At 40.1% G+C, this 13,816-nt stretch overlaps 1 protein-coding gene across 1 annotated transcript in view; it reads left to right on the top strand.

Moving 5' to 3' along the window:
• Positions 1 to 13,816, top strand: part of SEMA3E (semaphorin 3E) — a 141,900-nt gene that overhangs the window by 80,337 nt on the left and 47,747 nt on the right. The window contains exons 2-4 of the mRNA XM_058190450.1: positions 4,195 to 4,355; positions 9,080 to 9,139; positions 10,172 to 10,291. Coding sequence (XP_058046433.1) covers positions 4,195 to 4,355; positions 9,080 to 9,139; positions 10,172 to 10,291 — 341 coding nt within the window. The remainder of the gene's footprint in view (positions 1 to 4,194; positions 4,356 to 9,079; positions 9,140 to 10,171; positions 10,292 to 13,816) is intronic.

Raw genomic sequence — 13,816 nt, 5'->3', positions numbered from 1 at the left:
CTGTGAACTTCTCTGTAAGTCATATTTGTCCCCTGTTATTTCTGCACCAGTGTGCTACCCATTATCATGTCTTAACTCTTTTTTCATAAGGAAAAGATAGTTACCATATAGCAGCTGGATTACTCAAAACATTTTGAACATCAGGCCAAAAGGACCGTTTTTTTACTTGCTTTAAAAAATGCAATCTTTGTTTAGCTTAATCTTATGGTAACACTCATTCTCACATCTCTGCTTATAGTTACCAGAATTGTGCCATGCATCAGATTTAAAAGGAAAAATGTCTTTTTGAGCAAAACAGGGTACTCATGTAACAAAGACGATCTACATCTCTGTAAAGCAGCTGCAATTTTTCCCAGGAATGTGCAGCTGCAATAAAATCCTGAGAAAATATGACAATTGACAATTAAAGAAAGATTGCAAAAACAATGTACAAAGAACAAACTGATCCTACAGTGTGCAGCTCCTTTATGTAGACTGGGGAAAATGATAATTAAATTTTAATGGGCTTTGGCAACAGGAGATTATTCTTTGGATGCAACTAAAATTCCTGCTAATAATCTGCAGAATGTTTGGATATCCAAAGAAAGAAAAAAACTGTTAATTTATACCAACTATTAAATTTTTGTTGGCTATTTGAGATAAGAAACACGTGACCTTATCTAACACAAGTCAATAAATTCCTGTATTTTGGAATAAGTGATATTTTCGTGGTGATTACATCAGTTGAAATCTCAGTCCATGTCTGGGTTTTTTCTACAGATTGCATCAGTCAAAAATTCTTTTTCATGCACGAAAAGCTGACCTTGGTTTGACAAGGTAAAAAGATAAAGATGCCCTTGAGTCAGGCTTGACTTCTGGTATACACACATACACACATACACACACACACACACACACTTTCCAGTCCAAATAATAACCAAGCCCACACCTGCTTGGCTTCCCAGTCCAGACAAAGTCAGATGCTTGCAAAGAAATGAAATTTTTAGCCCTGATTTATGTGTTGTTTCTTTTTTATCCACTCTGGATCCAGTTTCTCAAAGTTGCACTGTATTCGCCCACCCACTTCTTAGGTCCCCTACATAGTGTATCCTTTGGACTCCCTCTGTCACACACAGAATCTCCCTTCTGAAAGAGGAAGCTTTGTTTGCTTATCAGTCTCAGCTAAGAATAAGCATATTCTGATTAAATCCTGACTGAATAAATGGTTTTCCCCAAGGGTTTGTCTGCCTGCATAAGTAGAAGACTGGACTGCATTTTATGAATCATGTTTTTCCTAAAATTTAGTAAAATGCATAATATGAGCTTTCACTACAATTGCATTTGATGTTCATTATATGTTCATTATATTCTTGGCAAATAGAGTGAATTTTGTCCTTTTATTATGTATTACAGAAAGCCAGTTTGGAGTAGTTAGGCATCAGGTTAGAAAGCCAGGAGACAGTGAATTCTAGTCCTGCTTTAGGCATAAAATCAGCTGGGTGACCTTGGACCTTAAACATCGATATTTATTTTATATAGCTAAAAGTCCAGACGAAATAGATTTGACAATAGATTTATGTGGAGGTGTAAGTGAGCTCTCATCTATTTGCAGAATGTTGTTAGGGGCGCACTGTGCAGTCATCAAACAGAAGACAAAAGATAAATGGTTCTGAAATTAAGATTCTTTTCTGCACAGAAATTAGATATACAATTAATGCAATAGTACATTGTATGCCTAGTAAAAACCAGGGATGGCAAACTTGGTATTCCATTAAATAATGCATGTACATTCCACGTGCCGATATTCCAGAAGACAACAATGCCCCTCAAAATCCAAAAAGTATTTCATACATGTCTTATCAGTAGTAGGTTGTCTGGATTTAGTAATGCAGTATGCCAAATGTTTTGCAACGCAGAGATTCCTGGAATCGTGAAACCAATTTCAGCATCAACTCTAAACTGCTCCTCCTTGCAGGAATACCTATGAAAGCCTCTTCCGTCTCTGCCTGATACCATCCAGGCCAGCAGTTCCCTGGGCAATTAGCCCCCTTGCCAAAACATTCTGACATTTAACCAGAAATTGCCTTCCCATAACTACATCCGTTATTCCTTTCCCTTTACTCTGGAATAAGAGAGAAGAGGGCTTTGATTTATTTTTTTATTTTTTTATTTTTGGTCTCTGAACTCAGAGGTGGCGAATTCCATCCACCTTTCCTCCTGGGACTTAACTTTTGACCTCCTGATCATCTTCCGTGGTGTTATGGGAGGGAAGCAGTGATATAAGAAGGTGGCTTAGGATGATGCTCGGTTCATACGTTGAGGTACCCCAAACTAAGCACAATTCTAGTTTTAAAATTAAGAGACTTTCGTTGATACTTTTCAAATCAATTTTCAAAAGGTTGTAATTGATCAAGGCAGATGTAAATGGCAGAGCAAGGACAATCTGGCAAATGTTAATCAATTGTAAGTAATTGTTTTATTTACATGGATAAAATGAGATTTCATTGCAATTATGCTTTAGAGATTAGAGTATTTCTTTTATAATTCCCAAATCTTGTTTCCTTTTTCCCCTCTTTTTTCCACCTGTTTACTTCTTTGGTAATAATTTTCATTTTTAAAAGATTGTTAAGTCCTTTTTTTTGTTCACTCCTCCATTAGGCATTTAAAAAAATCCTAATAAATTATATTCCTTGGCAGTGTGTCAGTATCCTGATACGTATAACCAGATTCCAAGATTTCAGGAAACCCATTTATCAATGTTTTCCTGAATTGATAGTTGAAATATGAGATGCCGATGCCTCCTCATATTACATGAAATTTGTAGGTGATTCCATTGAGCAGGCTAACATAGTCTCGCTTGGAAAGCTGACACTTGCATAAATAAACTCCTGACATGTTTAGGGTGTTCTAAATTCTAATCAACAGTTTGAAATAAATACGTTTTGAAAGAATAATCCTTGGAACTAATGAAAGTGAAAAAGATTTTTCAAAAGGCTAAAGAACATGCGAAATAAACTAAATGCTAAGCAAAATAAACTAGTAAAATCTTTCAACTTTTCACCATAAGAAAGCTCTTTCCAATTCTGGACATAGTATCATTTGTAAATTAATAATTACTCAGTGGCCATTGTTTAAATTGATAGTAGTTTCGGCACTTGAAATGGACAAATTCTCATTTTAACAAATTCAGAGAGGTATGAATCAACTGTTCTAAGTTAACAGTTTTAGAAATTAATGTATAGCTTTTCATGATTCAGATGAAAGCAGAAATGATGTGCACACTTAACTGGAGGCTGAAAGGGTTCAAAGGAAACTGAAGCCACTTCGAGTTGAGCTTGACGGCTCCTGGTGACTTTAAACAATTACCACCTAGCTTTCTTCCCAACAGAAAGAGATGGCTTGCCACTGCTTTCTCCTAGGTTTTTTGGCTTTTGCCAAAATCAGCCAGGCTCAAGTTCTGATGAGCTTCCTGGGGAACAGAAGGGGAGGGGGGGGCAAGCGGGCAAGAAAAGGGAGAAAATTTGTTGAAGTGTTTTTAAGGGTGCTAATAAATTCACCACTGGGCGAGAAGAGCATCTCTCCTCACCTTCACAGACAAGCTGCATCTTCAGCTTGTTCTTTTGCTTCTCAGCAACATACATAAAACATAAAACATAAAACAACTATTTCGACTGGCATTATTTAGAGGTGGGGGCTGCTCTTCCTATAGATAAATGCAGTCCTTTAAAGACTGACACTTGCAGCACTTCCATTATTTTTGGAAATCACGGTAACTGCCTCAGTTCTGCAGGATCAGAAGCCGGCAGGCTCCAACTCACCTTAAACTTTGTCAGAATTCTCAAAAATTCCAGATGTTCGAACATGCTTTTAGTATTTAGCAGCAGATGTTTCATAAGGATGTAGAAGATTCCTAGAAAGGGCATATTTCTTTCTCTCTGTGGTAGTGCAGGATTTCTGTACTGGTCAGATATAGTCTAGATGATCTCCAAGGGGCTTTCCAACTTTATGTTCTGCAATTCTATGAATAAAATCTTTGTTTGCATTGATGCTCGGTTGTACATAAATATTGCATTAAAGAAATGTACATGTAGCCCTCTAAAGAATTTTGAAAGTAAAAACTGGGCAGCGATTTTCCTAACAACCACTAGGGAAACCTGAGCAGAGCATTCCAAGTGTCCCCCAGTGTTTGTAACGCCAAGTCTGGTTCTATTTCAGAGCTGTGGGATATGAACCGGACGTCAGTTTTTCATAGTCCATCTGGATCGCTTGGCCTTCATGTGATGCTTGTGGACGAGTATCAAGATCGGCTCTTTATTGGAGGAAAAAACCGGATCTATTCTCTCAGCTTAGACCGAGTCAGTGAAAATTACAGAGAGGTACAGTACAATTTACATATCCTACGCTAATGGAGGACCTGAGTTTTGAAGCATGATCAAAGGGGAGGGGAGGTTGGATTTCCGAGTGTTCAGACGTGGCCTGTAAGGAGCAACACACTCGAGAGCTTTGACTGAGCGGGCTCATTCCAAAATATTCATTTTATGGAGGCTCATTACCCTGGCAGATTACATTTCTAACTTTTCCACTGAATTAGTGTAATTGAAAGAGGGATGGCTGTTTATTTTCTTTTGGTGTTTGACATCATCTTGATGGTTAGCCTCCTGCATGGGCCCATTGTTGTGAGATATCCTGGGAGACAAGATCACAGCTCCTTTCTGCAGAGTGGATCCTCGCGGGCCAAGAGTCAAGGTCCTTCTGCCCCAAACTAGGTGCAAATAGGGGGCATACGTGGCATACGTTCAGCTACTTCGGAAACAGCACTTTACCTCAGGGCTTAGCCAATTAAATATTACTAAACTGCGCTGGTTTATTAATTTGCATTGTGAATTGTTTAAAATTCCAGTTTTTCCATTTACTTTTTAAAAGTATGAAACCCTTTAAAGAAAGATCTTTAACAGATTTGCAGGAGACGTGGTTACAAGATCAACTGGCAGCTGCAGCTGTAAACACTCAAATAAATAAATGATATATAAAATCAATTTGTATATACGGAGTTTACTTTGGTAGTCCCACTCAGCAGGACACCAGTATAATATTTAAGAAGGGAATAGTACAAAATCCTCCAAAATCCCCTGTGCCCCATAGGGCTCAGCCACTCACTTGCAACCGAAAACAGGGGAGTTCACTGGACTTCCTAAACTGCCCCCAAACCCTTTGATCTTGTTGTACCCACGGAGAGAAAGAGACCCAGAGAACAGCAGGCGTTACAAGTGGTTTTCATTGAGTGAATTGGAGTGAACTAAATAAGCAGGGAATGCATTAAATATTGTGGGATTAATCATGCTTAGTCTAGTTAATTGAATTAATAATGGTTAACTGATAGGAATGGGATGAGACAAAGCAGACAGAGAGGGAATTAAATGCATCAGAAATAATCATACTAAACCTATTTCATTAATGGAATGAGAGCAGCAGGAAGGAAGCAAACACAGAGAGGAAATGGGTGCACAAGAACTTATCTCATTAATGAATGCTGGTAAGATTCAATTTGTTTGTTTAATTTGTTTACTTTAGAACCTGCAGGCCTTCCCACTTTTCTGCTCTAATCTTGCGGCTTGGGAAGCCACACAAACACAGCTTGTGAATTGCCTGCTTCACTATCACCAAGCTCTGTTCTATGTGGCCTCAGATTTCTCTACTAAATCATTTTTAATTATTTGTATCCCACCTTATTATTTTATAAATAATAAATAATATTCAAGACAGTGAACATATCCAACATACCTTTCTCATCCTATTTTCCACACAACAGCAACCCAATGGGTTGGGCTGAGAGAGAATGACTGACCCAAAGTGACCTAGCTGGCTCTCACGGTTAAGGCGGGACTAGAACTCACCATCTCCTGGTGATTGGTCCAAAGTCACCAGCTGTTTTTTTCATTCCTAAAGTGGGACTAAAACTCATCATCTCCCGCACCATCCGGCGTCTTCACCACTAGACCAAACTGGCTGTTCTCATAAAATGGAGAGTTGGAAAGGAGTTGGACATCATTTGGTGCAACATCTGCAGCTGACGGCCTTCTAGCCTCTCCAGTAGATCTGCCTCCTCCCAGGATCCCTGATTCCACTGCTGAACAGCTCTAGCCACTAGACAAGTGTTCCCGATCATTCTTCTTGAATTAAAACCCATTGTCTCTTGTCCTTTTTCCCGAGCAATTCAGTTCTGTCCCATCTTCTACCTGACAGCTACCCTGTGTCCCTGCAGTCTTCTCTTCCACAAGCTAAACAGACCTCTGTCTTCCTGGGCCAACAATTACAAGTCCAAGGGGTCACTTCTGAGATCTTTACAACTGGCCTTAATCTCAGGATTACACAAGAAAAACAAAGAATCTGAGGTTCCATGCGGACAAATCCAAGATCCAGGAATGAGAGCGGAGGCTTACACCAGGCTAACAGTCTGCCAGAGAATAAGAAGTAAGTCAGTTCCAAGGTTGGACAGTGGTTTGCCCACCCAAGGTTGACTGCCAAGCCCTTGGTTTATAACCCTGACTCCAGCATGTCAGTTTCTACTGAGAAGCCTCCTTGACCATACCGTATATTTCTCTTCATGCAGAGGCTGCGGTAGGATTTATTCCTCAGGCTTTGAGTCATCTTCTGCAATGGGGGACTGGCTGTTTAAATACTTCTCACCCTTCAAGAAACCCTGTTCTTTCTGAACTCCCCTTGCCAGTATCTGAGAGCCCCTTGGATACTGTGATTACTGAGATCACAAACCTGCCGAGTCCTGTGGTGTGACTTCTGACAATCACGACCTCAAACTAAGTGTACCAAGAAAGATGCCTGCAAATGTTCCTCACATATTTTCCCTTAATTATCATCCCAGTTCCTCTCTCTGGACAAGCCCCAGTTTCCTAATATCTTTGTTTTAATGCAACCCTCAGAATCAAATATAATATTCTAGTCCGATTAATGAAGACTAGGCAGTGATAATGACATATCTTGATTCTGACAGCCCAGCTCTCTCGATCAAGCACAGAACTGCACCCAGAGGGGGTTGTTTGTCTTACTGTTGCATCACGTTCAGGTTGTGATCTGAAAAGAAACTTTTGTTTGGCATCTCACTCCATCCTGTTCCACATGATCTAGCAGACCAACGAGCTCCTGTTGTTTCAACTTACATATCATAATTTATCAAAGCATAAATTATTTATCTTTCTTTGTTCACTTTAAAATATAAACTATGGTGGATGTCATATAGTTACAGATGAAATTTAGAAAGTACTTCAGACTGTGATTCTGTAAACTTATGATTGACAGCAAGCCAAAAGGTTTTTATCCTGGCAAGTACTCAATACCAGAATGTAGTCATTTTGAGTCATTTTCAGAGTTTGTATATCTTGAAGGAGAAATCATGGTGAGGGGAGGCATTTATAATCAATTAGTTTCTGGCTTTATATGTAGTACGAACTCATCTTGCATTCTCTATGTGGAAAATATTTAGCAATTAAGCATCAGCAATCAAGAAAAAGCACTGCTTTATGAAAGAAATGTAAATTTATTTTTGGGCTGTCTGTATATTTGTGCAAAAGAAAGTTAGCCAAGTAGCTTTCTTCAAGTAGAAGATGGATTTATCCTTGATAAAATCCAGTTGTTGGCTCAATAACTTGCTGGTGAGAAACTCCGAGTTTGCAAGATATTTAACTTCATACTCTTTGGCAAAGAGAAAGTGAAGATTGGTGAATCTCGAATATGTGTTGGGCAGGACTATGAATAGATTAGTCTGATTCCCATCAGTAAAATAAACTCGTGCATGTAGATAAGGTTATATATATATATATATATTCAAAAGGTTTGCATATCACGAAAGCAATACACATCCAAATACATATATATCAGATGCCTACCATAACATGCACAGTTCCATAATACAAAATGATATTTTTTTTGCCCATCACATGCCAAACCTCTGGAGGTGGGAATCTGGAGAAGATACTTCCAGATGTTCTCTATAAATCACCACTTATATATATATATTTCCAAGAAGAGCTGAGAAAACTGATTTTGTCGCAACTGAAACTGATTAATTTAGCCCTGTGAACCTGGGTCAAGATTTTTAGAAGATTCTGATGGGACATATAATATCTTTTATTTAATTTTTTGTCTGTTAGTTCAGATTCTTCTTTGCTCAGTTTATTATCAGATCCTACAAGAGTACATTGGCTCCCGTTGCACTTAGAGCTCATCACTGTATGAAGGGGAAGCTACCAAATTCCTCCCCTGCTTGCTGTATGCTCATTGGTTTAGTATCCAGGTCCAGAATTAGATGAACATCCAAATATACATCAATATTTATTCCTCTAAGCCATCCATGTAAGTCACCATGAGTGAGTTGGGAGTCCATATAAATTTCATAGATGGGGGGGGGGTGAATGGGAGAGAGAATAGATTGGATAGATGGATAGATAAAATATTGCTTCTACTACATACATATTTTTTCATCCCATACTTGAGTCAAATACTAGTTTCCAATGTTAGTTCTTGATAATCAAAAGAAACCCAACAACTGGGCTTGTGTAACAAAGCAGAATTTTGCTGCTTAGTTGTGGCAACATAGAGATCGTACAGAAACAGAAGGCAGAACTCTGCTACTTGTAAGGAAGCTTGAATTATGAAATGAAAGAGAGATGGGTTAAAAGGATGAGGGACTCCTGTTCCCAGGGCAGCATAATCAAGCATTCCGGTGGGTGTTATTAATGGGATTATGGACAGGCTTTTTGCTTAGAGGCATTTATAACAAATATAAGAGAAGTTTGCTCGTTCATTACGCAAAGTGCTCCATAGAGGGAAGGATGGTTTGGTGCATAATTTTGCCTTATTAATCCGTCCAATGTTAGACTGCAGTTGTTTAGAGCAGGGTGTTTTTTTTAACCTTAGCGAGTTTAAGATCTGTAGACTTCAACTCCAGACTTCCCCAGTAATACCAATAGCAATAATAACCCTTTGAATTATGAGAAACCTTTTGAAAAGCAAGCATTGCATTAAAATTTAATGAGAAAACTACATCGTTGTACCAGCTTCTAAACGGAGCCCCGTTTTCTTGCAGATTCACTGGCCCAGCAGCTCCCAGCAGGTGGAAGAATGCACAATCAAAGGGAGATCTATGGTTTGTGTTAATTGTGAAATGCTTTCTTTCCATTTTTCCTGAGTTTTGCCTGCTGATTAGAGTTCAAAAGGGTCTTGTTTTAATCTGATTTGAGCAACATGCCAGTCTGAGGCCGGGAAAGGGCTTCCGTCTGATGTGGAGCAGAAGAGCCAGTTCAATAGAAAGACTCTCCTTTTAGCTGAAGGTTTGGGTTATTTCACTGTAAAAACAACATAGGGAAACGGCAGAGATTGTCACTAGAAAGTATAACCAATGGGGTAACTGTGAACATCCATTTGTGTCCTCTAGTCCTTTACTCACATCTCTCCTTCGGTGATCTTGCACAGAGCATCCAATAAAGATGATCACCCTCCTTTGCTTCCTTTGGTACATATTTCCTATTTTTCCTCCATGACTCAAGGAAGGGATCCAGCTCTCCTTCCTCCATTGGCTATGGGCTGAGAGGTCACCAACGGACAATGATCACCCGGTGACCTCCCGTGGCTGACAGTGGATTTCCATCAGGGATTCCCCTTCAGTACCTGGATTGCTACAACACATTGCTTTGTACTCTTTTTTTCCCCCTCCTTCTAATCTCCTCAAGCAGAGTGAAGCCAGATTAACCCGAGAGAGATTAAAACCAGGCAGAACAGCCTGAAATCGCTTCCTCTTCTTGAATAGCCAGCTCCAGATTACTCAAGAACCCCAAGACCTGATCCATGAATCACATCTCTTGGCCAGTCAACTGACAGGGGTGGCCAGCAGCCACCCTCCACTTGTCTTGGTAGAGCTGTTAAGGGGTCTCGAAGACCTGCAGACCAGGCCAATATTGTCCCGGCAGATTCCGGGGAGAGCAGTGGAGAAGTATCGGCACCATCTCTGACGGTTCTGCTGTTTGCCTCAAAGGGCTTAATGCAGGTTTTGAATCCGACTGGCGTAAGGCCTTTTTATAAGCTTGGCCCAAATGAAAAACTTCATCATATCACTGGAATAGAATTGCTTTAAAAAATACCAGCCTACTTTTTACCTCTGTGTTTTTACTTCCCCCTGTAGGAGGAATGTGCAAATCACATCTGTGCTTTACACCGATACAACCGAACACACCTGCTGGCCTGTGGAACAGGAGCCTTCGATCCCGTCTGCGCCTTCATCAGAGCCGGCCATCAGTCAGAGGTAAGGCATGATGAGATGCCCCGGAAAGCAGGTCACACACACACACACACACACACACACACACACAATGGTCACATTGCACAGAGCCCAGGAGGGGGACCGTGTGCGGGATCTGTTTCCCTGCAGGATGGAAAAGGTGCAAGGGATTCCCACTCAGCAAACTGTCTCAGAAAGACAGACCAATTTCTCCAGGCTAGATGTTTATGTCTGAGAAACAAAGTCCCACAAGGAATTGCAGGAAAGCTTTGGCTAGTTAACCAGGGGTGCAGGGGGGCCCCCTCAATATCAGAAAAGTTAAAGAAAACCAATGGAGAAATGTGCTCTATTTCAGTCGGTTTGTCTTAGCATGCTTTAAATTTGAAAAGGCCATTTCATGCAACTGTCGTATTGCTGACTGTTTTCTATTCTGAGCCAGTTTTCACTATTGTGCCGCTTGTTTTGTCCTCTCACTTCACCGGTTTTGCCATCCATTCAGTAGAATGGTAGAAAAATTTATTTATGGTTGCATTTTTTTTTCTTGCAAGGAGGAAAAGTTATCAGCCAGATACGTTGTTCAAGAATGTCCTGATTCTTAATTAAGAAAAAAAAAATGTGAACGTTGGTTGACTTACTGTAGGTCTCAATAATCATCTCATCATTATTACTAATTACAAAAATAACCTGTGCAATAAATGTATACATCTCTATTTATTACGAGATCATATATGATATGCAGATCAGAGCGAGATTGATATGGTTCTCATTTTAATGTAGTCTTCTCTAACTTATATCTACACAGTAATATATAAATTAGACTGCAATTCCCCTTCAGTTTCCACATTTTTCTTTAGGTGTGTCTTCTACAAAAACTGTTTATAATGCCTCGAAGCGAACTGAGTTAAAATGCTTGCTAAATCCCTAACATTACATTTATCCCATGTGAGGACTGGCCATACCTTGCTTTCCAAACTGCCCTTCTAACCAGGGATTTGTTAGTCACAAACCACAATGAATTTTACATGATTTGATTGTGTTATCACACTTTTCCTGATAATAAGTTAGAAGAAACGTATTTGGAAAAAGCATAACCAGAATTAGTTGGCATCTATGTTAAATTGCAGGAGAGAGACATAGGATTAAACCACAACTAATTTTCCCTAGCCGCAACTGCCAATGCAAAAAGAGAATAATTCATGAATAATTTCTCTGGGAAATATTTTGAACAGGATCTTTTATTTCTTAAGATTTTGAAAAACTCCTAGTTGCTTGGAGCGCAATCCACGAGTGATATTTTAACTGATGTAGAAATACTTCATACTGATCACATATTTTTGTCAGCAGTTATTCCGTGGTTTGAAAGCCGGGTCTGAATTGGAGACATAATTGTAGGAATGCCATTTGTGTTTATGCCTGCGCACTTAATCTGAATACGGTACATCTTATTATTCCTAGGTTATGTGTGCATGCATGCTCTAGGTAAATTGTGAGAATGCCTTACCCTGCCACTACGAGGCTATCCTTGGCTCTTAGTTGTAGGTTGTCAGCAGTGATAAAGGTTTGTGTAGGTAAAACCCTGCAAGCAGGTTTACTCGTGCAGGGCAAAATTAGGGAAACTGTTCCATATGTTAGCATTATGGTACTAATTCCTCAAGCAATCCAAGATAAACATTACAGATCCAAATCTTTGGGGGTTTGAGGCCAAACATGTGCATCTGGGTATTAAAAGGTAAGATAAAGCCTTCTTCGAGTCAACTCACGTGGACAGCTAGGCAGTTTTCTTAGCAGTGATGCAGAAACTGTCCGCCATGTTTCTTCTTCTTTCCATCTAGTCTGTTTCATTGAGATGCCACTGAAGCTTTGGCCAGGCCTGACTTTCGCCATTTCAAAGGCCCTTGAAGGTTTGCCAGGTGCAGCCTTCTGCTTGTCAGAACAGATGAATATGGCAACAAGAGAAGTATAGAGCAATCGTCTCATTTCCAGATATATTTTGCTATTCTTCAGAATACGTTTTGCTTCTATAAAATTCCTTACTGCCAACTGGAACATCCAGGTATATCCAGCACAATTATCCTTGGAATAAAACTCCCTGGTAACAAGACATGCTTGCTTAATGGTGCTGGATGCTAGCTAGTCTCTTTGTAACGTCATACCGTACCCTACCTCAGATATTGTGGCCAAGCTTCTAATTTAAAGGCATCCTGGACTGTGGGGAACAGGGATGAAGCTGTCCAGGATCCTTATTTTATAGGGAAGAAAAACATTAAGACACCCAGATAATAACTCTTGTTATATATATTTTTTATTTTGTCACAACAGTATACGCAAACATTGACATTAAAAAACATATCATATAAACATATATATATAAGCTAAAATATGTATAAAAGTGCGTATAGTCAGAGCTATGGTTTTCCCAGTTGCAATGTATGGCTGTGAAGGTTGGACCATAAGAAAGGCTGAGCGCCAAAGAATTGAGGCCTTTGAACTCTGGTGCTGGAGAAGACTCCTGCGAGTCCCTTGGACTGCAAGGCGAACAAACAAGTCAGTTCTAGAGGAGATCAACCCTGACTGCTCTTTAGAAGGCCAGATCCTGAAGATGAAACTGAAATACTGTGGCCACCTAATGAGAAAGAAGGACTCACTGGAGAAGAGCCTAATGCTGGGAAAGATTGAGGGCAAAAGAAGAAGGGGACGACAGAGAACGAGGTGGCTGGATGGAGTCACTGAAGCAGTCGGCATGAGCTTAAATGGACTCCAGAGGATGGTAGAGGACAGGATGGCCTGGAGGAACGTTGTCCATGGGGTCGCGATGGGTTGGACACGACTTTGCAACTAACAACAACAACAACATGTATAAAATATAAAATATAGGGTAAAATATGTATATATATAAGCAAAAGTATTAATTTGATATAATGAAAGGGAATAATAGGACAGAAACGGTAATTAATCAACTTAATGTAATTAATCAACTTAATGACCATGTGAGAACAAATTTGAGTGGGAAGAACCTAGATGGCAACTGATCCCAGCCAAACAGAAGGATTGGCTTACGGTGTGCCAGCTCACCTTTAAAGACACGTAGGTGAGATGAATGTTGGAGGTCAGACATTCGTACTGCATGCCTGTCTATCTGTGTGAGCTGATACACTTGGAGTGCCAAATATGTCCACTTTGCCTGGCTATTTATTCAGCTCTTCCCTTGTTATGCGTAGGCTTTAACCTCAGGTCAGTAGTTCCTTAGGCAGATAAAAACAGATAAAAAATATTCTCCCACCTTACCGTGTTTACATTCAACTGACACAGGGACTTTGCTCAGTTTGCCTAGGTGGACACTCTTGGGCTTCAGGGTGAAGGCAGCAGGGCTTCCCCTCTGGTGGCATTTTCCTACTGCTCTCTTGCGCCTGTGCTCAGCCAAGGCCGGGCCCAAAGCCAGTCACTTCTTTTGGGGGTGGGGTGGGGTGGAACTGAGACACAGAGCCCCCCTCCATGAAAGCAACTAACCAGCAGGTGTTCCTCTTCCCTGGTATCCTGAAGCACTGCCTG

The sequence above is a fragment of the Ahaetulla prasina genome, chromosome 7, assembly GCF_028640845.1.
Source record: "Ahaetulla prasina isolate Xishuangbanna chromosome 7, ASM2864084v1, whole genome shotgun sequence".
NCBI lineage: Eukaryota > Metazoa > Chordata > Lepidosauria > Squamata > Colubridae > Ahaetulla > Ahaetulla prasina.
Note: the sequence above shows the minus strand (reverse complement) of the source record. Positions and strands in the feature narration are given on the sequence as shown.